This window comes from Oncorhynchus mykiss, chromosome 16, assembly GCF_057628025.1.
Source record: "Oncorhynchus mykiss isolate SJ-2025 chromosome 16, ASM5762802v1, whole genome shotgun sequence".
Taxonomy (NCBI): Eukaryota; Metazoa; Chordata; class Actinopteri; order Salmoniformes; family Salmonidae; genus Oncorhynchus; species Oncorhynchus mykiss.
Genome location: NC_143037.1, coordinates 13,612,740 through 13,638,424, shown reverse-complemented (window position 1 = coordinate 13,638,424; position 25,685 = coordinate 13,612,740). Strand labels below are relative to the sequence as shown.

The 25,685-nt window shown below is 42.8% G+C and overlaps 1 protein-coding gene across 5 annotated transcripts in view; it reads right to left on the bottom strand.

The window, feature by feature from the left end:
• Positions 1-390: 390 nt before the first annotated feature.
• The window catches only part of LOC110491402 (putative E3 ubiquitin-protein ligase HECTD2), a 33,373-nt gene continuing 8,078 nt past the window's right edge, over positions 391-25,685 (bottom strand). For 4 of the 5 annotated variants that reach the window (XM_090201936.1, XM_090201937.1, XM_090201934.1 and 1 more), the window contains exons 9-21: positions 25,457-25,605; positions 24,633-24,756; positions 24,253-24,349; positions 23,686-23,793; positions 21,795-21,927; positions 21,255-21,343; positions 17,199-17,357; positions 11,038-11,112; positions 10,825-10,912; positions 10,573-10,679; positions 2,337-2,452; positions 1,985-2,128; positions 391-1,815 (exon numbers count right to left, since the gene is read on the bottom strand). In XM_090201936.1, coding sequence (XP_090058062.1) covers positions 1,695-1,815; positions 1,985-2,128; positions 2,337-2,452; positions 10,573-10,679; positions 10,825-10,912; positions 11,038-11,112; positions 17,199-17,357; positions 21,255-21,343; positions 21,795-21,927; positions 23,686-23,793; positions 24,253-24,349; positions 24,633-24,756; positions 25,457-25,605 — 1,510 coding nt within the window. In that variant the 3' untranslated portion in view covers positions 391-1,694. The remainder of the gene's footprint in view (positions 1,816-1,984; positions 2,129-2,336; positions 2,453-10,572; positions 10,680-10,824; positions 10,913-11,037; positions 11,113-17,198; positions 17,358-21,254; positions 21,344-21,794; positions 21,928-23,685; positions 23,794-24,252; positions 24,350-24,632; positions 24,757-25,456; positions 25,606-25,685) is intronic. The other variant, XM_090201938.1, reaches the window with a different exon arrangement.

The following is a 25,685-nucleotide window of genomic DNA, read 5'->3' as shown; positions in this document are numbered from 1 at the left end:
ATTGTGAGCCGTCCTCCCCTCAGCAGCCTCCACTGAACTTAACTGTGACTAAATCCCCATGTCCAACATATACATTTAATGATGAGGTGTAAATAGTTATCTATGCAGTATACTTAAAATAACTTCCATTACATCACAGTTGGTGGTATGCATTGCAACTTCACTTCCTCACTGTTAGGGAGAACTATAAACGGTTGACCTGGGCTCATAAATCCAAACAACCGATTGCTCCTGTTAGAGAAGCACAGGCAGACTTTCTTTAGTGTAAGTGTCCATTACCTGAGGAGAAAGAGTGATGAGGGAGGACTCAATGTAAGGCAAGATCGTCTAAGCCTGGTAACCTTTGGTTAATTGGACACCACATGCAACAGGAGCGACACATGCAACAGATCTGTTTCAACAAAGACCTTATTTTTATTTTCAAGATTTTAGAAGAATCATACAGTCCATGAAATGTGGACATCCTGAGCGAGCTAACTACCACACAAGTGTCACCACTTTACAAAAGAGATCCCTTTACAACAGCATTAAATCACATGACATAGTTCCCGATACTGTACATTTCATGAATCCATCTCATCGTTCTAACCTGCAGGTGTGCGAAGTCCACCGAACTCATACTTGCCTTGATATCAATCGTGATCTCATTGGTGTTTTGTAACTATTTCATACCTCTCCATACAATATGCCAACTGTACCAAGAGAAGTAATCTGTACCGAGAGGCATCACCGACAATGTGGGAGGGAGTAAGCAAACAAGGTACACAGTAAGTTCCCACATCAATAATAGTCATATACCAGCACAACTACTGTATTTATTTATCCTTTATTTAACTAGGCAAGTCAGTTAAGAACAAATTCTTATTTACAACGACAGCCTAGGAACGGTGGTTTAATTGCCTTGTTCAGGGGCAGAACGACAGATTGTTACCTTGTCAGCTTGGGGATTCAATCTAGCAACCTTTCGGTTACTGGACCAACACTAACCACTAGGCTACCTGCCGCCCCAACATGATAAACCTTACCGAAGCTTGATTCCCTTTCATGCTCTACATGAAAACATCCAGAAAGGGTCGTCTAAAAACTCTGCTCCCGAACAACATAACAGAAACGTCTTCCAAATTTTTTCAAAACTTCTGAGACCTCTGAAAACAAAATATATTAGTATAAATACCAACAAGATAATATCTGTGTTTATAATTTACCATTAGACTCGGAATGATTTAAACCTTAGGCCTGAAAAGGCCTTTGTCAAAGAGAGGCGGTACAGGAACTCTGTTCAGGAGGAGAGATGGGCTCTGTCACTTTAAGAGCTGACACCACACTACTGGCAGACTGTTTGTCTAACTATTTTATCACAGACCAACCCAGCCCTGTTCTGACCTACATTCAACCTCTTACTTTAATAAACAACTCCATTGCTTAATGGACAGGGCAGAACATTTTCCATGTCCATGTTGATATCCAAAAGGCAAGTTATTTATAGCACAAACGGGGGAGCTTTGAAGGCTATACTTGTAATGTAACTTTTCACGCAATATTCTACAGAAACAGATTGATTAATTAAGTATATTGTTAAGAAATACTGAAGCTGAGAGATTACTGGTAGCATATCTGAACATGTTCAAATATACACACCCTACTGACCACGAACCAAAGATAAATGGCAGTTTAACCATTGTCGTTATCTGAGTTCACTCCAGTCCAAATCCCTCCGCATTTGAAATGGCAATAGTTAACTTCTGCTTCAGTTCTTTTTTGTTTTTGTATGGTGGCAGGCAGATCTGGTTGAAACATGTGTGAGATATAGGCAACCTGGAAGGAAGAAAAGGTCAACGATAAATTCACGTTTGTTCACAGTTGCTGTTCTGTATAAATCAAATGTGACAATAGCAACTGAATAAAGGAGGTCTGCTTTTAGTACATTTCACCATGTTTACAATGAATAAGAAAGAACACAGTGAGGACATCTGCAGTATCTCACCATTCGGTGGAGGTATCAATCTTGGAGATCTTGAAGTTGAGGTCGGCCATTCCTCCCACGGGGACGCGGTCACTTCCTGTTGAGAAGTGGAGCAGCCTTTTCTGGAACTTCAGAGGGAAGCCCAGCACCACGTCCCAGAACGCCCTGACCACGTAGACGGAGCAACACATTAGATTATTTACTTTAAGGTTAGGGTTAGGCACAATCATTAGAACCTACTTTAATTAAATGCACCATCTGGGATATTTCCTGCTGTTCAATGGTCATTTAGAAACTCAGGATTTTGGCTTTAATATCTATAAGACATCAGGCCTTTTACACAATGAATTATATAATGATGGGTTTACAGTACCTGATGGTGGGGTCAGTCTTGCTGTAGCCCTCGTACTGGGCTGCCTTCTGCAGAGAGCTCATGTCCAGGTTGGGACTGCCACACACCAGGATCTCCACCTCCTCGGGCCTCAGTAACTACAACGAGAGGGACATGACACAGAGTCACTATCGCAATAATCTGAAAAACTGTAAAACTGCAGGATATGAAACTACAGGACACAATGGGATTCCAATGAAACTGCAGGACTTCACAAGACAACCAGTGCTAGTACCATTACTTAAGCAGAGCAGTGCATGACTATGGTAGTGTCATGCATGGATTGTTGTGTCACACACTGTCTAAAGTATTAATCAGACAAATTATACAAGCATTATCAAGTTGCAAACTCGATACATTTGGCCTCATTTTGCAAACTAAATAGACATAGTTGCATATTTTCTCTGTATTACTCTGTCCTTGACCACTTTTCAGTCCCATACACTCTTCCCAGCTAGCACATTTGGTTCCTTGGAATGTTGTGGGAATGTACGTTTTTGGCTTTCCATTGGTTCTGGGAACGAAGCCATAAGTGTCCTGACCGGTAAAGCTGAGGTTCTGAGAACTTTTACTATGGTTCCCTGGATGTTTTCCTGGGAGGTTTTATTAAAGTAAAGAAATAACATTCTGAGAACATGTTTCAATAAGACTTTTAAAAACACTGCTAGCTAGCATTAACTGTTTTGAACTCTAAGCACAGATAGGTCACATGGAAATTAATTAGCATTAATCATGCAAACACATACATTTAAAAAAGAATTGTGGCATGGTATCTGTGAGATTTGAACCTTCTGTTCACTAATCATGGAATAGTCCACTGCACCACCAGGATGTTGCTAGAATGCCTTGTTTTTTTTTACTCATACAAAGCTATTCATGTTAGTCTATTCAAACAGACCCCATTTTAAAGGAAACAATCACTTATTAAGATCAGACTTATTAAGATCAGGTGTGGCCAATTAGTGGGCGTGGCCAACACACCTGAACACACTTAACATGGGAAGAGGCATTGCTCTGATTTCTTGATATCTCAGATATCAGGTCCTAGTTTTGTGGCACCTGGAATAATCTCCAGTTGTGTGGCCAGGTGCGGCAAAGAAGCACATAGGCAAATTGCAGTTGGTCCAAAACAGAGCAGCACGTATTTCACTTAGATGTACACAGAGGGCAAATATCAATGACATGCACGTAAATCTCTCCTGGCTCAAAGTTGAGGAGAGATTGACTGTATCACTATTGGTCTTTGTGCGAGGTGTTGATGTGTAGAAGATACCGAACTGTCTGTTCAAGCAGTTGGCACACAGTTTTGACACTCATCAGTACCACACGAGACATGCAACCAGAGGTCTCTTCACAGTCCCCAGGTCCAGAACAGAGGCTGGGAAACACACAGTATTAAATAGAGCCATGGCTAAATGAAACTCTCTGCCACCCCAGGTAACTCAAACTAGAAATAAAAACAGATAAAAAAATCCAGATAAAAGAACACCTTACAACACGACGGGGACTGTGATGAGACACGGACCATTTTTATGCATTTTGTATTGTATTATGTATTGTTTTATGCATGTGATACGTGGTTGGGATACGACTGTGATATGTGGTTGTCTCGTCTGTCTATCTTAAGATGAATGCACTAGCTGAAGGTCGCTCTGGATGGGAAATTCTGCTGAATGGCTCAATTTTAATGTAAATGTAGTGCTATGTATATTTATGTATATTATTTATTTTGTTTGTTGTGTTGTTTCCTGTTTCAATCCCAGGAACAGTAGCCGCTGCCTCGAATCCTAATAAATACTAAAAGATAGAGGATAGCGAGAGTTTTGTTGATGCTGAGAATGGAATGTGTATGTTTTAAAATGATATTCTTAAAACTTTCTTTGAATGTTACTAATGTTTTTTTGTGTTTTTTATGGAAAGTTTTCTTAACGTTCAGAGAACATGAATTAAAATAGAACCTGCAGAAAACATTATGCTGAAGTACTGAAATTCCGACAGAAAAATATTGTTTCTTAATGTTCTCTGAACGTTCTGAGAACATGACTTTAAATAGAACCATGAGGAAACCTGCAGAAAACATAGTACTAAAATTCCCACCGAAGAAACATATGGTTCTCAGAACGTTATGTGCTAGCTGGATATCCTGCACCATTCCCAGAACATTGTGGCAAGGTTATATGCCAAATAACTATAGGACAACCACGCTCCCACCAAGCGCAAAGAAACATGTGGTTCTCAGAAAGTTGTGTGCTAGCTGGGTTATCACATCATGACTCCACTTTATCCAAACACACCAAGACAGCAGTGTCAGGCAGTGCACGCTCTGCAGGACTGCCTCACAGCAGCACAGTTTCACCTTGTTCATGAAGTGCAAACAGAAATGCAACCCGATGACTAGCTAGAGCAAGCCAAGCCAATGGCAAGATCCAGCTGAGGTATAGAGTTACTGAAGAATCTGGGACAGACCAAACTGTGGTCTGCTACACCTTCTTTCCCCTCTCTCCCCCATTTTCCCTCTCTCCCCTCACCCCACTAGACAGCCAGTGAGTTATTGCTGTCACAGCAGTGTTGCATAATTAATGCAAGCGTAGACAACCATTGCGTAACTGTATCAAGGAGCTGGTTTGAAAGCCGATTGCATTCACTGGCGTGGGGCCATATGGCGGCTAAAGCTGACTTTTCCTACATGTACAGTACATGTTTCTGTCCCACTTTCACTGACCAGCATGAAAATACATGTACAATATGAGCCTGTTCATATGAGCATGCACTGCATTTGAAAGCTAAGAGGAAAAATCTAATAGATTGTACTAACAGAACTAAAAATAGAAGCAGTACTGAATATATCTAACTACTGGCAAGTTCTATGTTGGTGCTGGTGCAACAAGACCATATTAAGTAGCAAGTCCTACCAAGATTGAAAGAGGGATTTTTGTTTTAGTCTCAGTGCAAAAACAAAAAGCTCAGGAACATTTGTAATTTGAGACCCCATCAAGTTTAGTCATTGCGACAAATGACTGATTCTGATATTGCGCTGCATTGCATTCTGTTGAAAATTATATTCCTGTTACATTCTGATGGGTTCTGAGTTCTAAATTGAAAATATGAAGTTTCCTTATTCATGTCACTGAGGGAGAGAGGGGAATTTAGACCGTTTACATTCTGTCAGAATATGTTATTTTTGGACATCAGGGATCCTATGGGGAGGAGTGAGGAATTTGGGGCCGAGGTCAGATGAAGTAAGGAAGAACAGATATCACTAAGGTTCTATTAGCAATAGAGATGTATTGGCTGTTCAGATGTGTAGGAGACTCAGCATAGGAGAAAGGGTTAAATACCAATACTTGTGTGAATATGTTTTTGGTCTGTAGGACCAAGCGGGTGAATAAACTTGGTTTGAGCTTTACTAAGCGTCCAGGTTTTTTTATTCCGTTTATTTAGAACCAAACAATGCATATTAGATTACTATTTTTGTGTTTCTTTTCAATCTCCATTATCCAAAATGGATAGACTCAGCATGCATGCTAAAATTGCTGCACCAGGAAAATAATTGAATGAATGTTTAACTGTGGTTTGTGGTCGGTTCAGCTGTGGCATAAATACCAACTCTGGCATTCAGTGACACGTACAGCAAACAGATCATTGAACAGTCAAATATTTGTTTTTGCAAGTGCAGCAGAGTCCTTGCCCAGACAGATACCAATGACCGCAATAAAACAATGAGGGAAATTTCCATCGCTGTCAGCTCGTCTGAAAGTTCACTACACTACAGTTAATTGCAGTACCCCAGTGTGTTTTAATCATGTCAATTTGAATTGATTCTAATTGATTGATTACTTGGTGTAGTCCAGGGTTACTCAAATACAATTTTGAAAGGTCCAGTCACAGAAATGTCCTAGGTGGAAAAGGTCCGGATTGATATTGTCATTTATCAGTGTAGTAACAAACTCCAAACCCAACACAAGCACTGTCCAAGACACACACTGATTACATTGCTCTTGTTGTTGGAGAGAATTTATTTTAGTTTTAAAGCTTATTTCCTGCAATTCTACACATTTTGCCATGTCTTAATGTGTTCGTATGTTATCTGAGTGACTCAGACATTACAACAAAATTGTATTTTTTGATGGGGACCCGTGGTCCGTACGGGTCTGGATACAGACCGTGGCCTGCCTATCAAAGACGGTTGGTGTGGTCCATCTTTCACTCATTGTTAGTTCCACAATATGCCGTTCGGTTTCTGTCATCAGGTCAGCAAGGAAACAGTTAATTAACTAATTAACAGATCTTCCCATGTCAAACCATGCAAATCTAACCATAAAGCTGGCCTGGTTCTGCATGAATACAGAAGCTTTGTGGTCTGTCTGATTTATATTCGTGGAAGGACGTCACTCTCGTCATTTATTGTGGTTCCCACGTACACTTTCTATAGGCCACTCATACGAGCCTCCCCCTTATGGCCCAAAGAGCCCTGGTTACAGGGTGGAGACAGAGCACACAAAAATCCCTGTTAGGAGGCCTATATCAAGAGAGGGGGAGGGGAGCTCTGTGAACACATTTAGCAGGCAGCGAGGAACAGTACACTCACTCACACACCCTCATGCACACACAGCCAAGTCCCAACTCCTCATTGCCTCTCTGTAAAATGCAAATACAAAATGGACCTCACGTTTCTCCCTACGCTGCCTAATCAGGAACTTTCTACATGAGTTGAACACTATTGACACTTCAAACAGGACCAGCTGGCACTGAAATGCAGCACAACAAATGATGTCCTTTCACTTTCAGTGATACACACTAAAAAATAATGGTTCTAAATAATACCAGATAGGGGTTCTTTGGCTTTTAACCCTAGCAGAACCCTTTTTTGAAGGTTCTGTAAAGAAAGCTGTTATAAATAACTATTTCCTAAGGGTCTATAAAGAACCATTAAAAAAGTTATATATAGCGCCAAAAAATGGTTATAACCCTTTTATGTCACACCCTGATCTGTTTCACCTGTCTTTGTGATTGTCTCCACCCCCCTCCAGGTGTCACCCATCTTCCCCATTATCCACTGTGTATTTATACCTGTGTTCTCTGGTTGTCTGTTGCTAGTTCATTTTGTTTCGTTAAGCCCACCAGCGGTTTTTCCTCGGTCTCTCTCGATTGTTTCTGTTTTCTAGTTTTTCCGGTTTTGACCTTTTCTGCCTGCCCTGACCCTGCTTGCCGTCCTGTACCTTTGCCCCACCTATTTGGATTACTGACCCTTGCCTGCCCTTGACCTGTCTTTTGTCAGCCCCTGTTGGATTAATAAACTGTTGTTAATTCGACGTTGTCTGCATCTGGGTCTTACCTCAAACGTGATATTTTTGGGGCTATATAGAACCCTTTTTTTATGGTTCTTTAAAGAACCATTATGGACAATGGTTCTACAGTTTGTCACACCAATTAGGATTCATTCATTAATTCATTTTGACATTGAAAGTCTTGACATTTTCTTTTTGTAAAAACATTTCTACCCCTTTTTGTGATATCCAGGACTCGGGAGAGGAGAAGGTCGAGAACCATTGTCACGTCCTGACCATGGAGAGCCCTTGGTTCTCTATGGTATAGTAGGTCAGGACGTGACTAGGGGGTATTCTATGTGTATTATTTCTATGTTGGCGCTCTTGGTATGGTTCCCAATTAGAGGCAGCTGAGGTTTGTTGTCTCTAATTGAGGATCATACTTAAGGGTTCCCTGTTTCCACCTGCTGTGTGGGATATTGTTTTGAGTTAGTGCATGTTGCACCTCTGATGTCACGGTTCGTTGTTTTTTTTTTGGGGGGGGGGGGGGGGGTTTCACTTATATAAATATGTGGTACTTTAATCACGCTGCGACTTGGTCTGTCTCTCCACACATCCGTGACAGAATATCCCACCAACAAAGGACCAAGCAGCGTGAACATGAGGTGAGGAAGTTTTGGACTTGGGAGGACATGAGAGGATGCGAGACCCTTCCTTGGCGGCAGACGGAAGGTTATGAGGGAGGATGGCGACGACGCCAGGGTTCACGGCCACAGAAAGCCCAAGGACAACCCCAAGATTTTTTGGGGGGAGGGCACAAGGGGTGGCCGGTTGAGCCAAGGAGAGTGCCAGAGCCCGAATGGCAAACTCTGGAGGAGCGTGTCATCAGACCATGGCCACAGAAGCCCCAATATTTTTTTGGAAGGGGGCACATGGAGCTGGCGGCTGAGCAGAGGGAAGAGCCAGAGACCACCTGGGAGGAGATAGAGAGGTGGTCGGTCGACCCAAGGAGAGTACCAGAGAATGGAGTTGGCTAGGAGTATGCGGCAATGCAGGCGTTAGGAGGAACGTGTCATCAGTCAGGTGAAACCTGGGCCGGCTCCACGTAAATGGCCTCTAGTGTGCCTCCCCAGTACAGTAAGTCCTGTGTCTCCTCCTCGCACTCTCCCTGAAATGCGCCTCCCAAGTGCGGTACGTCCTCTGCCTGCTCCTCGCACTCGCCCTGAAGTGCGTGTCACCAGTCCGGTGCCACCTGTACCTGCTCCATGCACTGGGCCTCCAGTGCGCATTCACAGTCCAGAGTTTCCAGCGAGACGGTTCATAGTCCAGAGCTTCTGGCGACGGTTCCCAGTCCAGAGCTTCCGGAGACGGTTCCCAGTCCAGAGCTTCCGGCGACGATTCCCAGTCCAGAGCTTCCGGCAACGGTTCTCAGTCCAGAGCTTCCGGCGACGATTCCCAGTCCAGAGCTTCCGGCGACGATTCCCAGTCCAGAGCTTCCGGCGACAGTTCACAGTCCAGAGCTTCCGGCGATGTTTCACAGTCTGGAACCTCCTACGACAGTCCACAGTCCGGAACCTCCTGCGACGGTCCACAGCCCGGAACCTCCTGCGACGGTCCACAGTCCAGAACCTCCTGCGACGGTCCACAGTCCGGAACCTCCAGCGACGATCAAAGGTTTGGAGAGTCCAGGCACGGTGGCCAGTCCCGCTCCATGTCAGGAGCCTTCCTCGGCACCGGTGCCCAGTCCAGGCACGGTGCCCAGTCCAGCTCCATGGCAGGAGCCTTCCTCTGCGCCGGTGCCCAGTCCAGGCACGACGCCCAGTCCCGCTCCATGGCAGGAGTCTTCCTCTGCACCGGTGCCCAGTCCAGACACGGTGCCCAGTCCAGCTCCATGGCAGAAGATTTCCTCGGCACCGGTGCCCAGTCCAGGCACGGTGCCCAGTCCAGCTCCATGGCAGGAGCCTTCCTCTGCGCCAGTGCCCAGTCCAGGCATGGAGTCCAGTCCCGCTCCATGGCAGGAGCCTTACTCTGCGCCAGTGCCAAGTCCAGGCACAGCGTCCAACCCAGCTCTATGGCCGGAGCCCTCCTTGGCGCCGATGCCCAGTCCAGGCACGGCGTTCAGCCCGGGACCATGGCCGGATCCGGGGTCTGGGCGGGGGCTACAATCTGCACCGGAGCCGCCACCGACACGAATCACCCCCCTACCCTCCCAAGTTGGTTTCAGGTTCTGTGGCCGGACACCACACCTTTGGGGGGGTACTGTCATGCCCTGACCATGGAGAGCCCTTGGTTCTCTATGGTATAGTAGGTCAGGGTGTGACTAGGGGGTGTTCTAGGTGTATTATTTCTATGTTGGTGCTCTTGGTATGGTTCCCAATTAGAGGCAGCTGAGGTTCGTTGTCTCTAATTGGGGATCATACTTAAGGGTTCCCTGTTTCCAACTGCTGTGTGGGATATTGTTTTGAGTCAGTGCATGTAGCACCTCTGATGTCACGGCTCGTTGTTTGTTTCTTTTTGTTTGGAAGTTTCGCTTAAATAAATATGTGGAACTTTAATCATGCTGCGCCTTGGTGCGTCTCTCCACACATCTGTGACAGCCATGCATTCTCTGAAACATGACCCTGCCAAGCCACACTGCTTCTTGACACACTGCTCACTAAACCCGGACACCAGCAGCACCAATGTGTCAGAGGAAACACTGTACAACTGGAAACCGTGTCAGCGTGCATGCACCCGGCCCGCCACAGGACTTGCTATAGCACAATGGGACAAGGACATCCTGGCCGGCCAAACCCTCCCTGAACCCGGACGACGCTGGGCCAATTGGGCGCCGCCTCATGGGTCTCTCGGTCGCGGCCGGCTGCAACACAGCCTGGGTTCAAACCCAAATCTGTAGTCACTGGGATGCAGTGCCTTAGACCACTGAAGCCCAAAAGTATTGACATTCTTACCATCAAAGCGTCGGAGGCGCACACACTGTGGAAGCCATAGTAGAAGGTAGTAAACTGCCTGTAAATGGACTTGTTCAGCAGGAAATCTACGTACAGCTGGACATACTCTGCAAAGACAAGAATAATCAAACAATCAACTATGAGAGAACAAACAATTGCCACATAGTCTGAAAGGCAGTGTGTACTGTTAGATATCCCAAGCTACTGCAGGACAGTGATCTTTTCTCTGGCATCTGTCTACTCCTCACTTACCCTTCCTGTTCTGGTTGGTGACAGGAATCTTATCTCCTCCCGGTTTCAGATTGTAGGACTTGATCACACCTAGTTCTTCCTGCGACACCTACAATGACATTTATCACATTAGTGGAGCGCTTCCCGTGTGCTGTAACAGTATGTATTATGGTGATGTCAAATATATTATGTTTCGTAAGTGTTATTGTGTGTAAGAATTTGTGTTTTCCCCACCTGAAAAGTAGTACAGAAGTCCTCCTCCACGTTGCCTTCATAGCTGAGAAGTTCTGCCAGCCCATGAGAAAGATCCTGAAACACAAGATCAAATCTATAAGCATGGCTTTTTATATAGATTGCAACCACTCTTTATGAAGCATATATGACTTCTTCTTCTTATACATCTGTGAAGAGGGAAAAAAAACATCTTGCCATTTGAAAGTGCCACGGTGGAAACTTCTGCCTCATACAGCACAGAACACTATGTTCATAGAATGTTTTATGGAGGAAAATCTGACTTCATTTCATCATTGATACTTCTAATGACTGACTTGTCTTTTGTGTGACATTGTAAGAACAATCAGCAAGAGCACCATGTAAAGCCTTTACAACTACACAATCTAGAACACATATTGAGGAAACAAAATAACCATTATATGGTGTATGCGTGGTACATGATCTGTTGTTGTTGATTTGATTAGGATCCACATTAGTGCCACAAAGAGGAACTTGGGAAAATGACAACTGGTCCAGAACAAGGCAGCACAGTTGGCTCTTAAATGTACACGTAGAGCTAATATTAATCATTTGCATGCCAATCTCTCATGGCTCAAAGTAGAGGAGTGATCGACTTCATCACTACTTGTTTTTGTAAGAAGTTTTGCCGTGTTGAATGCACTGAGGTGTCTGTTTAAACCACTAGCACACAGCTCAGACACCCATGCATACCCCACAAGACATGCCACCAGAGGTCTCTTTACAAGTCCAGAACAGACTATGTGAGCCGCACAGTACTATATAAAGCATGACTACATGGAACTATATTCCACAGCAAGTAACATACAGTAGCAGTAGAAACAGATTGGAAAAACAGATAAAAATATATGTTATGGAACAGCGGGGACAGTGAAGAGACACAAACACAGGCACAGACACACGATAACACATGGATTTTGTATTGTAGATATGTGGTAGTAGAGTAGTGGCTGAGGGCACACACTTAATGTGTTGTGAAATCTGTTGTGAATGTATTGTAATGTTTTTAAAATTGTATAACTACCTTAATTTTGCTGGACCCCAGGAGGAGTACATGAGAGTACAGCTAATGGGGATCCATAAAAAACACAAATACAAATCCAAATTAGCCAACGCCAATGGTGACAGGTAGTCTTACTGGGGTCTGACACTTAACGACAATACATCTAGCAATTACACATACATTAGTGGATTTGGCTATTTCAGCCACACCAGTTGCTGACAGGTTTATAAAATCTTTGCACACAGTCATGCAATCTCCATAGACAAACATTGTCAGTAGAATGGCCTGACTGAAGAGCTCGGTGACTTTCAACGTGGCACCGTCATAGGATACCACCTTTCCAACAAGTCAGTTCGTCAAATTTCTGCCCTGCTAGAGCTGCCCTGGTCAACTGTAAGCGCTGTTACTGTGAAGTGGAAACATCTAGGAGCAACAAAGGCTCAGCCACAAAGTGGTAGGCCACACAAGCTAACAGAATGGGTTCGCCGAGTGCTGAAGCGCGTAAAAAGTTTCTGTCTTCGGTTTCAACAGCGAGTTCCAAACTGCCTCTGGAAGCATCGTCAGCACAATAACTTTTCGTCGGAAGCTTCATGAAATGGTTTTCAATGGCCATGCGTAATGCCAAGCGTCGGTGTAAAGCTCGCAACTATTGGACTCGAAAACAAGTTCTCTGGAGTGTTGAATCACGCATCACCATCTAGCAGTCCGACTGACGAATCTGGGTTTGGCGAAAGCCAGGAGAACGATACCTGTCCGAATGCATAGTGCCAACTATAAAGTTTGGTGGAGGAGGAATAATGGTCTGAGGTGGGTTTTCATGGTTCGGGCTAGGCCCTTTAGTTCCAGTGAAGGGAAATCTTAACACTACAGCATACAATGACATTATAGACGATTCTGTGCTTCCAACTTTGTGGCAACAGTTTGGGGAAGGCCCTTTCCTGTTTTAGCATGACAATGCCCGATACACAAAGTGAGGTCAATATAGAAATGGTTTGTCGAGATCGGTGTGGAAGAACTGGACTGGCCTGCACAGCGTCCTGACCTCAACTCCATCCAACACCTTTGGGATGAATTGGAACGCAGACTGCGAGCCAGGCCTAATTGCCCAAGACCAGTGCCCGACCTCACTAATGATCTTGTCGCTGTATGGAAGCAGGTCCCTGTAGCAATGTTCCAACATCTATTGGAAAGCCTTCACAGTGGAGTGTTTGCTGTTATAGCAGAAAAAGGGAGACCAACTCCATATTAATACCCACGATTTTGGAATGAGATGTTCGACGAGCACGTGTCCACATACTTTTGGTCATGTAGTTTACATGTCAGTACATGCACACAAAAGTAGGCGTTGTGCCGTGCGTGAGGTGTTACTTTATTCGTTTTTTTTAAAACCAAGTTTGCTGTTCACTTGTGTTCCATGGCTCTGTATAATACTGTACATTTCCTTGAATTTGTTCTGGACTTTTGGGGAATGTGAAAAGACCCCTGGTGGCATGTCTGGTGGGGTAAGTGTGTGTGTCAGTGCTGTGTTTAAGTTGACTATGCAAACAATTTGGAACATGAATGTGTCTTATAAAAAAAAGGCAGATGCAGTTAGTCTTTCCTCAACTCTTAGCCAAGAGAGACTGGCATGCATAGTATTAATATTAGCACTCTGATTACAGTGAAGAGCAAGCTGCAGCTTAACTACCGTAGCTCCTTCTTTGCAGCACCTGATTATATATTTTTTATTTAACTAGGCAAGTCAGATAAGAACAAATTCTTATTTACAATGACAGCCTAGGAACAGTGGGTTAACTGCCTTGTTCAGCGGCAGAACAACAGATTTTTACCTTGTGGGCTCAGGGATTCAATCCAGCAACACTTTTGGTTACTGGCCCAATGCTCTAACCACTAGGCTACCTGCCACCCCATATGACTGGACAATATCAAGATAAGATAAAACTAGAGCCTGCAGGACTTGCTTTGTGGAGTGTGGTGTCTCTTTATCATGGACAGACCTCTCCCCATCTTTACACAACCATTGATCGATATATTTTGACCATGACAGTTTACAATCTAAGGTAACACCAAGTAATTTAGCCTCCTCAACGTGGTCAACAGCCACACCACTCATTACCAGATTCAGCTGAGGTCTAGAACTTAGGGAATGATTTGTACCAAATACAACGACATCACTGTGATTATGCTATTCCGATTCATACCTTAGAACATAGTCACACAAAATACATTTTACAATGCAAACGCAATCATTCGAAGAACAATGACATGTGTTTGACGTCAGTGCTGGTCAGTCTTTTTAAAGAACTTGCGGCAGCTTTTTCACTGTCCTCCTCCAATTTAGGAAAAAGTATTCAACAGAGGCCGTTATGTAAGCTAAGACAAGGCCAACTGCCCAGTAAAAACCAACATCTGGCAAGGCTGTGCAGCGCAATGTTTATTAATTTAACTAGGCAAGTCAGTTAAGAACAAATTCTTATTTCTAATGACGGCCTACCCCGGCCAAACCCTTACGACGCTGGGCCAGTTGTGCACCGCCCAATCTCAGCTGGTTGTGATACAGCCTGGAATCGAACCAGGGTCTGTAGTGACACCGCTAAAACTGAGACGCAGTCATTTAGACCGCTGCGCCACTCGGGAGCCCAATGAGATACGATGCATACTGAATAGAAAGCTACACAATTACACCTAAAGAAGTTTAATACCAGTCTTAGTGACAGTAATGTATTGTGTGCATACAAGTAAACAGTATATGATTAACATAGATTTAGTTTGTTTTGAGTTTGTAGAGATTGCAAGTGGCGATGTGCATACGTTAGGTTTGAGCGCCCTCTGCTGGTGAATATTGGAAAATGTCAGTACTTCAATCACTTTCAATAGCAACTCAAACATCTACATATTATGTGAAACTACATGATTATATAAGGAAATATTATGTCAACAAAGCATAACATTGATGGCAATTGCAGAACATGTCATGCCACGTCAAGTGTATCTCACCTTCCTAACTACAGCTGGCATCATTCAACCCCCCCTGATCAATAAAAAACGTTGCCATCCCCAGGAGAGCTTCATTAGCAGTGTTAGACTGCTAGGTGTGACATCTGTGGGTAGGAATCTATCACTGGTGCGTCTGAGGTGATGGTGGGAGTCCAGGCTGGCATCTCTGAGACCTAGCCAAATCACTCTCATCTCACTTTGGCAGCAGCCACACTATTATGAGACTGGTGGCAGGGTGAGACTGGGACCGTATTGAGTGTGAACATGGTTGACTATCTCACACTCCTGTGGCGCACGGCACAAACACTTTGACACCATGCGTCAACAAATAGCACAATATATGACTCCCTAAACTACAAGCACATTACTGACATTATGATGCCTTTATTCCTTCACATATTGTTCAGCTATAAGTAGGAACAGGGGCAAATTGGAGTTAATTTTAGCACACTCTATATAACTTCTTAGTCTAGCAACCGTACATACAGTTGAAGTCGGAAGTTTACATACACCAAAATACATTTAAACTCAGCTTTTCACAATTCCTGACATTTAATCCTAGTAAAAATTCCCTGTCTTAGGTCAGTTAAGATCACTAATTTATTATAAGAATGTGAAATGTCAGAATAATAGTAGAGAGAATTATTAAGAATTATTATTATTAATAATTTTATTTCTTTCATCACATTCCCAGTGGGTCAGAAGTTTACATACACTCAATTAGTACTTGGTAGCATTGCCTTTAAATTGTTTAACTTGGGTCAAATATTTCGGGTAGCCTTCAACAAGCTTCCCACAATAAGTTGGGTGAATTTTGGCCCATTCCTCCTGACAGAGCTTGGGTAACTGAGTCAGGTTTGTAGGCCTCCTTGCTCACACACGCCTTTTCAGTTCTGCCCACAAATTATTCCATAGGATTGAGGTCAGGGCTTTGTGATGGCCACTCTCATTGTGTTTACTTACCTACACAAATAGCTAGCTAAAACAAAGTGCTAATAAGATTTAAAAAAAATATTTAAAAGATTTACCAGCAAAACAAATAAAAAGACCTTGACTTTCTTGTCCTTGAGCCATTTTACCACAACTTTGGAAGTATGCTTGGGGTCATTGTCCATTTGGAAGACCCATTTGCGACCAAGCTTTAACTTCCTGACTGATGTCTTGAGATGTTGCTTCAATATATCCACATAATTTTCCTTCCTCACGATGCCATCTATTTTGTGAAGTACATCAGTCCCTCCTGCAGCAAATCACTCCCACAACATGGCGCTGCCACCCCCGTACTTCACGGTTGGGATGGTGTTCTTCGGCTTGCAAGCCTCCCCCTTTTTCCTCCAAACATAACGATGGTCATTATGGCCAAACAGTTCTATTTTTGTTTCATCAGACCAGAGGACATTTCTCCAAAAAGTACAATCTTTGTCCCCATGTGCAGTTGCAAACCGTAGTCTGGCTTTTTTATGGCGGTTTTGGAGCAGTGGTTTCTTCCTAGCTGAGTGGCCTTTCAGGTTATGTTGACATAGGACTCGTTTTACTGTGGATATAGATAATTTTGTACCTGTTTCCTCCAGCATCTTCACAAGGTCATTTTCTGTTGTTCTGGGATTGATTTGCACTCTTCGCACCAAAGTACCTTCATCTCTAGGAGACGGAACGCATCTTCTTCCTGAGCGAAGTTCAACTTAGTTCAACTTAGTTTATGTCAACTTCTGACCCACTGGAATTGTGATACTGTGAATTATTAGTGAAATAATCTGTTTATAAACAATTGTTGGAAAAAATACTTGTGTCATGCATGAAGTAGATGTTCTAACCGACTTGCCAAAACTATAGTTAGTTTAGAAGAAATTTGTGTATGTAAACTTCCGACTTCAACTGTACATCCATATTCATATACTGTACAAATCAACACTTTACCCATCAGAGAAAATCTTAATCATTCTAAAATGTCCTCTCATAAGCATCACGTCCATTCATTTGATTGTAGAAATAATTATCCTTAAACAGAGGAGTACTTTGCAAGTATAGAAATGTTTCTTTGACCACTGCAATCAATATTCTTGTACTTGTGATCGTTAGGAGGAGAGTGCAGTGTAATGGGAAAGAATGCTAGTGAGAGTCACAGCTTGTGTTGTGTACATACAGGCATGACCTGCTGCAGGTCGTCCAGGGTGAGGGTCGCCATGCCAACGGGGAGATCGAGGTCACACGGCACCACGGGCGGGGTCAGCAGCTTCTTGTAGACACAGGGTGGGAAGCTGATGTCCAGAGTGATGCTGTTGTAGACGGCCAGTCCCATGAGCTGACACATATCAAGTTGAGGGTGTATCAAAGTCTATGGTAAGGCGGTAATCACAGATCCTTTGCAAAAGAAAGCAATTACCTTCCAACACCAAATGACTCAGGGTTATCATTAAGATAACTCATATACACCACTAGAAGAACAGATTCAAATGTGGTTAGTTATATTCCTTGAATGTAGCATAGCAGTATTGTGCTCCTGAGTTCTTCATACTTCGTAACAATGACAGCATTTTATACTAGCTTCACAGACCCTGCAGCGTGTGGTAATGATCACAATTATCACTCGATTAACACAGTATTTTGCCATGTATATTGGCTAGTAGCAGATCTGAAGAGCGAATTTAAACAGCAGGTGTATTATGCATTTACAATGAAATTGGACGGAGCCTGAACTCCTAAAGTGGTTCCAGCTGCTTCTGGCAGATCTCACTTCATGTGTCGCCCATATGGAACTTCTGTGGGAGAGGCTAAGCTGCAGAGCTCCCTAGCTTGCTAAATAGATGAATAGAGTTTGGGGAAATGCTTCAACTTATATTGGCGCAGACTTGGGGAAAATTCCATGGGAACTGAGAGGCGGAGAATGAAAATCAGACCGCTCCAGCCAGACTTGCAGCCCACAAAATATGACAAAACAGAACCTTTCCGTTTTTATCACTATCTCTCTCTCTCTCTCTCTTTATTCTCTGTTGTGACATGGCATTTTTCATCACTCCGCCCTCCCTGTGGTGTTGGTTGCACAGTTTCAGACAGAGACACATAGCCACTTCAGTGTCGGTCAGTGTGCAGTAATTCCAACCCGAGTGGCAGACAGACTGGTGAGGTGGAAGGGGTGTAGGGGTATGTGGGTGGACTAGCTCAGGCTGGCTGAACATGCCTCAGGCAAGGAGGGGACAGCAGACAATGGAGAGAGGTAAGGCCAGGACACGGCCCTGGCTCCTGGCTACTGGCTGCCTCTGTGTCTGCCTCATCACTTGTGATTGTGCAACTTGGCGAGATTCGAGTCAGCCGTACCCAAGGGGAGAGCCACGTGCGCACAAGCTGCGACTCCCAACGCACACTGACTGTCGTCTCTGTAGAACACCCAGAAAGTGCTGAATACATGGTAGTGTCAATCCACCAATAGAGGGCCCTTTGGGTAGTGTTATACTGTAAACCTTTTTAAATATATACAGTAGCAGTCAATGTTTGGACACACCTATTCACAGGTTTTTCTTTCTTTTTTTACTATTTTCTACATTGTATAATATTAGCGAAGACATCAAAACTATGAAATAATACATATGGAATCATGTAGTAATCAAAAAAGTGTTAAACAAATCCAAATATATTCAAAGTAGCCACTCTCTGCCTTGATGACAGCTTTGCACACTCTTGGCATTCTCTCAACCAGCTTCATGAGGTAGTCACCTGGAATGCATTTCAATTAACAGGTGTGCCTTCTTAAAAGTTAATTTGTGGAATTTCTTTCCTTCTTAATGAGTTTGAGGCAATCAGTTGTTTTGTGACAAGGTATGTGTGGTATACAGAAGATAGCCCTATTTGGTAAAAGACCAAGTCCAAAATCAATGTTTCACAGAGTTCAAGTAACAGACGCATCTCAATATCAACTGTTCAGAGGAGACCGCATGAATCAGGCCTTCATGGTCAAATTGCTGCAAAGAAACCACTTATAAAGAACACCAATAAGAAGAAGAGACTTGCTTGGTCCAAGAAACATGACCAATGGACATTAGACTGGTGGAAATCCGTCCTTTGGTCTAATGAGTCTAAATTTGCAATTTTTTGTTCTAACTGCTGTGTTGGTAGCTGAACGGATTGGGTGAAAGGATGATCTCCGCATGTGTGGTTCCCACCGTGAAGCATGGAGGAGGAGGTGTGATGGTGTGGGGGTCCTTTGCTGGTGACACTGTCTATGATTTATTTAGAATTCAAGGCACACTTAACCAGCATGGCTACCACAGCACTCTGCAGCGATACGCCATCCCATCTTGTTTGCGCTTGGTGGGACTATAATTTGTTTTTCAACAGGACAATGACCCAACACATCTCCAGGCTGTGTAAGGGATTTTTGACCAAGAAGGAGAGTGATGGAGTGCTGCATCAGATGACCTTGCCCTCCACAATCCCCCATCCACAACCTAATTATTATTTTTTTAACCTTTATTTAACTAGGCAAGTCAGTTAAGAACAAATTCTTATTTACAACGACAGCCTAGGAACAGTGGATTAACTGTCTTGTTCAGGGGCAGAACAACATATTTTTACCTTGTCAGCTTGGGGATTCAATCTAGCAACCTTCTGGTTACTAGTCCAACACTCTAACCACTAGGCTACCTACCGCCCCAATTGAGATGGTTTGGGATGAGTTGGACCGCAGAGTGAAAAAAAAGCAGCTAACAAGTGCTCAGCATAGTGGGAACCCCTTCAAGACTGTTGAAAAAGCATTCCTCATGAAGCTGGTTGAGAGAATGCCAAGAGTGTGCAAAGCTGTCATCAAGGCAAAAGGTGGCTACTTTGAAGAATTTGTTTCACACTTTTTTGGTAACTACATGATTCCATGTGTTATTTCAAAGTGTTGATGTCTTCACTATTATTCTACAATATTAGAAAATAGTCAAAATAAAGAAAAATCCTTGAATGAGTAGGTGTGTCCAAACTTTTGACTGGTACTGTATTTCATCTAATTTTAAAAGTAGACTCAGCGATATGACGTAGATGCAGAAAGTAAACAGCATAGTCGGTCAATTTCCGCAACAACTAAGAGTGTGGAAACGTGGCTACCACACTGTGAACAGCGTGAAGTGAACAGATACTGTGTGTGAGAGCGAAGTCATGCATCTCACTCATCTCAATATTTGCTGTGTTTCCCGTGGCACCTTTAGCATTCTGTCATAAAGAGAACATGGTCACAACAAACTTATTTTCCCATCTACATAGATTCAACTAATAAAAATGACTATAAAAAGTGACAATTAAAGTAACAGGGTTGACAAGGTCATCTTAAATCAACCAGGGGGAATGGAAGCTTGTTGTGTACAACAGCGAGGGGCAATTGAATGAACCCCCCCCCCCCCTACTTGTTAAAACATCTATGGGTAACAGGGTTTTCCACCACAAAACACCAGAAATTGGCCAAAAAGAGTAAACAGCTCACCTGCTTTTAAACTACGATTTAACTATTAGATGTTCAATGCTTCTTTTGAAAAAAATATTTTAAAACAAATAGTTGTACCATACTAAAAAGAGTTTATTTCACGACAAAGGCTTTACAATTATGGTGAAAACCTGGGAAAATGTGTGTCTTAAGTGGGCTCTAATCTTCAAAGAAATCTGACAAACATGGAGATTTTATGAGAAAACAACTAATTGATTTGAATGAAAACAAACTACTAATGAAATGTTAACATTATTTAGTTTAGTTAGAGTGTAGGTGTATATGATCTAGCTGTTACATTTAGTTTTTGATCTAAATAAACACTATGTCACAAGGATATAAAAGACACGCACTCTATTCATGGAACGACCCGGTAACATATTCTGCATGCTTTAGTTACTCTATCAGATTGCAATGTGCCAAATAGAAAAGCCCTGCAGAGTCTCCTCAGTTTAGAAGATGACAAACTGAAGAATTACCACAAAATTATAGTTCTAAAACTAAAGCTATCATCTGCAAAGCAGCAATTAACCTGGCATAGGGAGAGTGGAGAACCTCGGAGTATCTATGGTAAATGTGCAAAGATTCCCATGAGTTCTTCCTCACTACGTGACCTGACTAAAACTCCAGGCGCCAGTTACAGAGTACAACATGAGGACTCCAGCTGTACGTTGAGAATCTGTTTACAGTTCGCGAAGGGCTACACGGTACCGTAAATCACGGTATGGTACAAAAGGATACGACTCCGACCAATCGGAACTCGGAGAAGTTGTCACACTTCCAGCTGCTGAACCAGTGACAGTGGGAATCATTGAAGAACGTAAACATGCCTGCAGAGAGGAGACACAAATACACTCTGCTTAAACACAACTCCACCCAGACATGACATAGACATAGAACACAGGCCTCCGGTCAAAGAGAGATAACAAATGTTCTGAATTGAGTACGTGGGAATTTCGTTTTTTGGACTGCTAGGTCCCAGACCAAAAGGGAGATACTGTAAATAGAATGGTCATCTATTGCAGTGCTACATATCTGTCCCAGAACATGAAGATCATACATTTGAGATTTTTTCTTAATTAACAGGTCAGCATTCTTAGTCTGGGCACTGGTTGAGACTGCAGGATGAAGAATAAAAAGCCAGGGCTAAAGGAGAAATACATCTCCTGAACGTATACTGTTATCTATAGAGAAAATAGCATTGTTGCAAACAAAACAGCTGTAACATCTGTATCTATATGGCAACACATACACCTGATCTGTTTGTCCCATACGTCTCACCGTAGTCTGTGTGAAAGATCTGTCGGATGAGAAGGAGAAACCACTCCTTGGTCAGACCACCCATGTCTAAACCAGCCTCCCCCACAAACGACACTTTCAGCTTCTTCTTCAAGTCTGCTCGATTTCTAGTCAGCTAAATGCAGGAGAACAAGTTAAGCTGTGGCCAACTTTTTTGAACTTATCAGAACAAGGCATGCCGCATGTCTGAACTTATACAGTTGAAGTTTAAACTTGTTTTTCAACCACTCCACAAATGTCTTGTTAACAAACTAAAGTTTTGGCAAGTCAGTTAGGACATCTACTGTGTGAATGACACAAGTACATTTTCCAACAATTGTTTACAGACAGATTATTTCACCTATAATTCACTATATCACAATTCCAGTGGGTCAGAAGTTTACATACTTATTTTCCACCATAATTTGCAAATAAATTTATAAAAAATCCTACAATGTGATTTTCAGGATTTTTTTTCTAATTTTGTCTGTCATAGTTTAAGTGTACCTATGATGAAAATTACAGGCCTCTCTCATCTTTTTAAGTGGGAGAACTTGCACAATTGGTGGCTGACTAAATACTTTTTTGCCCCACTGTATAAACACCATGGGACCACGCAGCTGTCATACCGCTCAGGAAGGAGAGACGTTCTGTCTCCTGGAGATGAACGTACTTTGGTGCGAAAAGTGCAAATCAATCCCAGAACAACAGAAAAGGACCTTGTGAAGATGCTAGAGGAAACAGGTACAAAAGTATCTATATCCACAGTAAAACGAGTCCTATATCGACATAACCTGAAAGGCCACTCAGCATGGAAGAAGCCACTGCTCCAAAACCGCCATAAAAAAAAGTCAGACTACGGTTTGAAACTGCACATGGTGACAAAGATCGTACTTTTTGGAGAAATGTCCTCTGGTCTGATTAAACAAAAATAGAACTGTTTGGCCATAATGGGCATCGTTATGTTTGGATAAAAAAGGGGGAGGCTTGCAAGCCGAAGAACACCAACCCAACCATGAAGCATGGGGGTGGCAGCGCCATGTTGTGGGGGTGATTTGCTGCAGGAGGGACTGATGCACTTCACAAAATAGATGGCATCATGAGGAAGGAAAATTATGTGGATATATTGAAGCAACATCTCAAGACATCAGTCAGGAAGTTAAAGCTTGGTCGCAAATGGGTCTTCCAAATGGACAGTGACTCCAAGCATACTTCCAAAGTTGTGGCAAAATGGCTTAAGGACAACAATGTCAAGGTATTGGAGTGGCCATCACAAAGCCCTGACCTTAACCCTATAGAAAATGTGTGGGCAGAACTGAAAAAGTGTGTGTGAGCAAGGAGGCCTACAAACCTGACTCAGTTACACCAGCTCTGTCAGGAGGAATTGGCCAAAATTCACCCAACTTATTGTGGGAAGCTTGTTGAAGGCTACCCGAAACATTTGACCCAAGTTAAACAATTTAAAGGCAACGCTACCAAATACTAATTGAGTGTATGTAAACTTCTGACCCACTGGGAATGTGATGAAAGAAATAAAAGCTGAAATAAATAATTCTCTCTCCTATTATTCTGACATTTCACATTCTTAAAATAAGTTGTGATCCTAACTGACCTAAGAGGGAATTTTTACTAGGATTAAATGTCAGGAATTGTGAAAAACTGAGTTTAAATGTATTTGGCTAAGGTATTTGTAAACTTCCGACTTCAACTGTACATACCTTGGATGTTTCAGTTTTGAAATGCACTGAATGGAAAGCAGTGAAATATTTGAATTTACATGAAATGAATTGGCTCTTACATTATTGCATAACAGAAATAGTAATCAAGCCTCTCTTCCAGGGCTGTCTTCTTAAATAACGTTTTTGTGTGTCTGTTAGATGGGAAATGGTATTACCTCATCCATTGAGTCACTGACCAGCTGCAGCCGTCGGACTTTGATGTTGAGAAAGAGCAAGCTCATGTCCACTCGCTGTCTGCGAGACACTTTGTCCACCAGGCTTTGCTGAAATAAATAACAAGAGCCACTCCTTATGTTATTACCACAGTACATTATGTTTAAATTGGACCACTGCTGTCTGAGAGGGAGAGCGTATGTTTTCAGTCTGATTCAGTGAGATATACACTGTAAATATTGTAAACTTGTTGTTCTTGGTTTTTCCTGACTACAAGATGGACCGGGAAAAACTTGAGGACCTATACAGTATACACTCCAACATACATAAATTATTTTTTTCTAAAGATTAAACATATATCTATATATATATACAAAATAATATATACAAAATTATATATATATATGCATTCTCTGTACATTAACACTAGAAAGTCAATATGCCAATATGAAGAATGGTAATAGTTAGTCTGAGAATGTGATGCATTGTCTGTGCTTTGACAGTGCAATACAATGACACTGTCATAGATGGATGACAAGGACCCATGTGGGCAGTGACCTCTGTCTCACCCTGGCCATGCTGATCATCTGCTGTTCAGAGTCCTTCTGGATAACGGCCTTCTTCACCACCGTGGACAGAATGAAGGCGAACTGGCAGAATGTAAACCTGCCAACGGGGAGGAACAGGGAGGAACGGGAATATTTGGTTTCATCAGGGATGGTGTGATTTTGGTGTATGATACTAATTGAAGATAGCTGCTGGATATATTTGATGTTGCAATCTGATATCATAAACAAATAATCTGTTGTGCTAATGCTGAAAGCTGACACAAGAGGGAGCTCCATTTATTTACAGGGAAATACAGGAACCAAAACAGCAAGGGCTGTGAGGAGAATTGAAGAGCACTGGTCAACATAAGCTTTGCTCTGACAATATTGTCCTGTCACACCTGGTAGAGTTTCCCTGAGTCTGCCATATTCGATAGTCTTCCATGAAGTCAGTGTGGTCCAGTGTGGGGTTGTAGAAGTCAACAAAGGGCAGGATAGGAGTGCTAGAAATGATATTGGCTGCATCTACAATGGAGAAAAAAGAGAAACAGTATTGAGTTCTCTTGGAGACTGATTTATTCTCATGAACTTTGACACTTCTTCTGACCCTCAAACAACGTCTACCCCAGACACATATGGGTAGACAACCAGACAAATATGGTTAGGAAAACCAGACAAATATGGGGAGATAACCAGACAAATATGGGTAGGAAAACCAGACAAATATGGGTAGATAACCAGACAAATATGGGTAGATAACCAGACAAATATGGTAAGGAAAACCAGACAAATATGGGTAGATAACCAAACAAATATGGTAAGGAAAACCAGACAAATATGGGTAGATAACTAGACAAATATGGGTAGATAACCAGACAAATATGGGTAGGAAAACCAGACAAATATGGGTAGATAACCAGACAAATATGGGTAGATAACCAGACAAATATGGTAAGGAAAACCAGACAAATATGGGTAGATAACCAAACAAATATGGTAAGGAAAACCAGACAAATATGGGTAGATAACTAGACAAATATGGGCAGGAGAACCAAACAAATATGGACAAGAGAATTCAATCTCTGTAGAAAGTGAAGTTTAATCCATTACAAGGGATAGACCGACCCCCCTTTTCCCTAAATCTCCACACCACTTCACTAACATCCCCCTGCCCTGACCATTGCCCCATCTCTGTGGGGGTGGAGATAGAATACGTCCTACTCACTGAGGAGGGAGAGGACCTTGGTGGCGGAGGGGATCCACCAGGAGCACTTGGCCATGGGGGGCAGCTCCTCAGCCTTGACTGGGAACAGACGGGTGGAGATGAAGAGGTGCAGCCGCTCCACCAGCTGTTTGAACCGCTTCTGGGACAACCTGGGTTAGATAATCATCATCGAGGCATTCTCACCATGACAAGGAATACATTTTAACTTTCAAAACAGATTGTCTTTGCT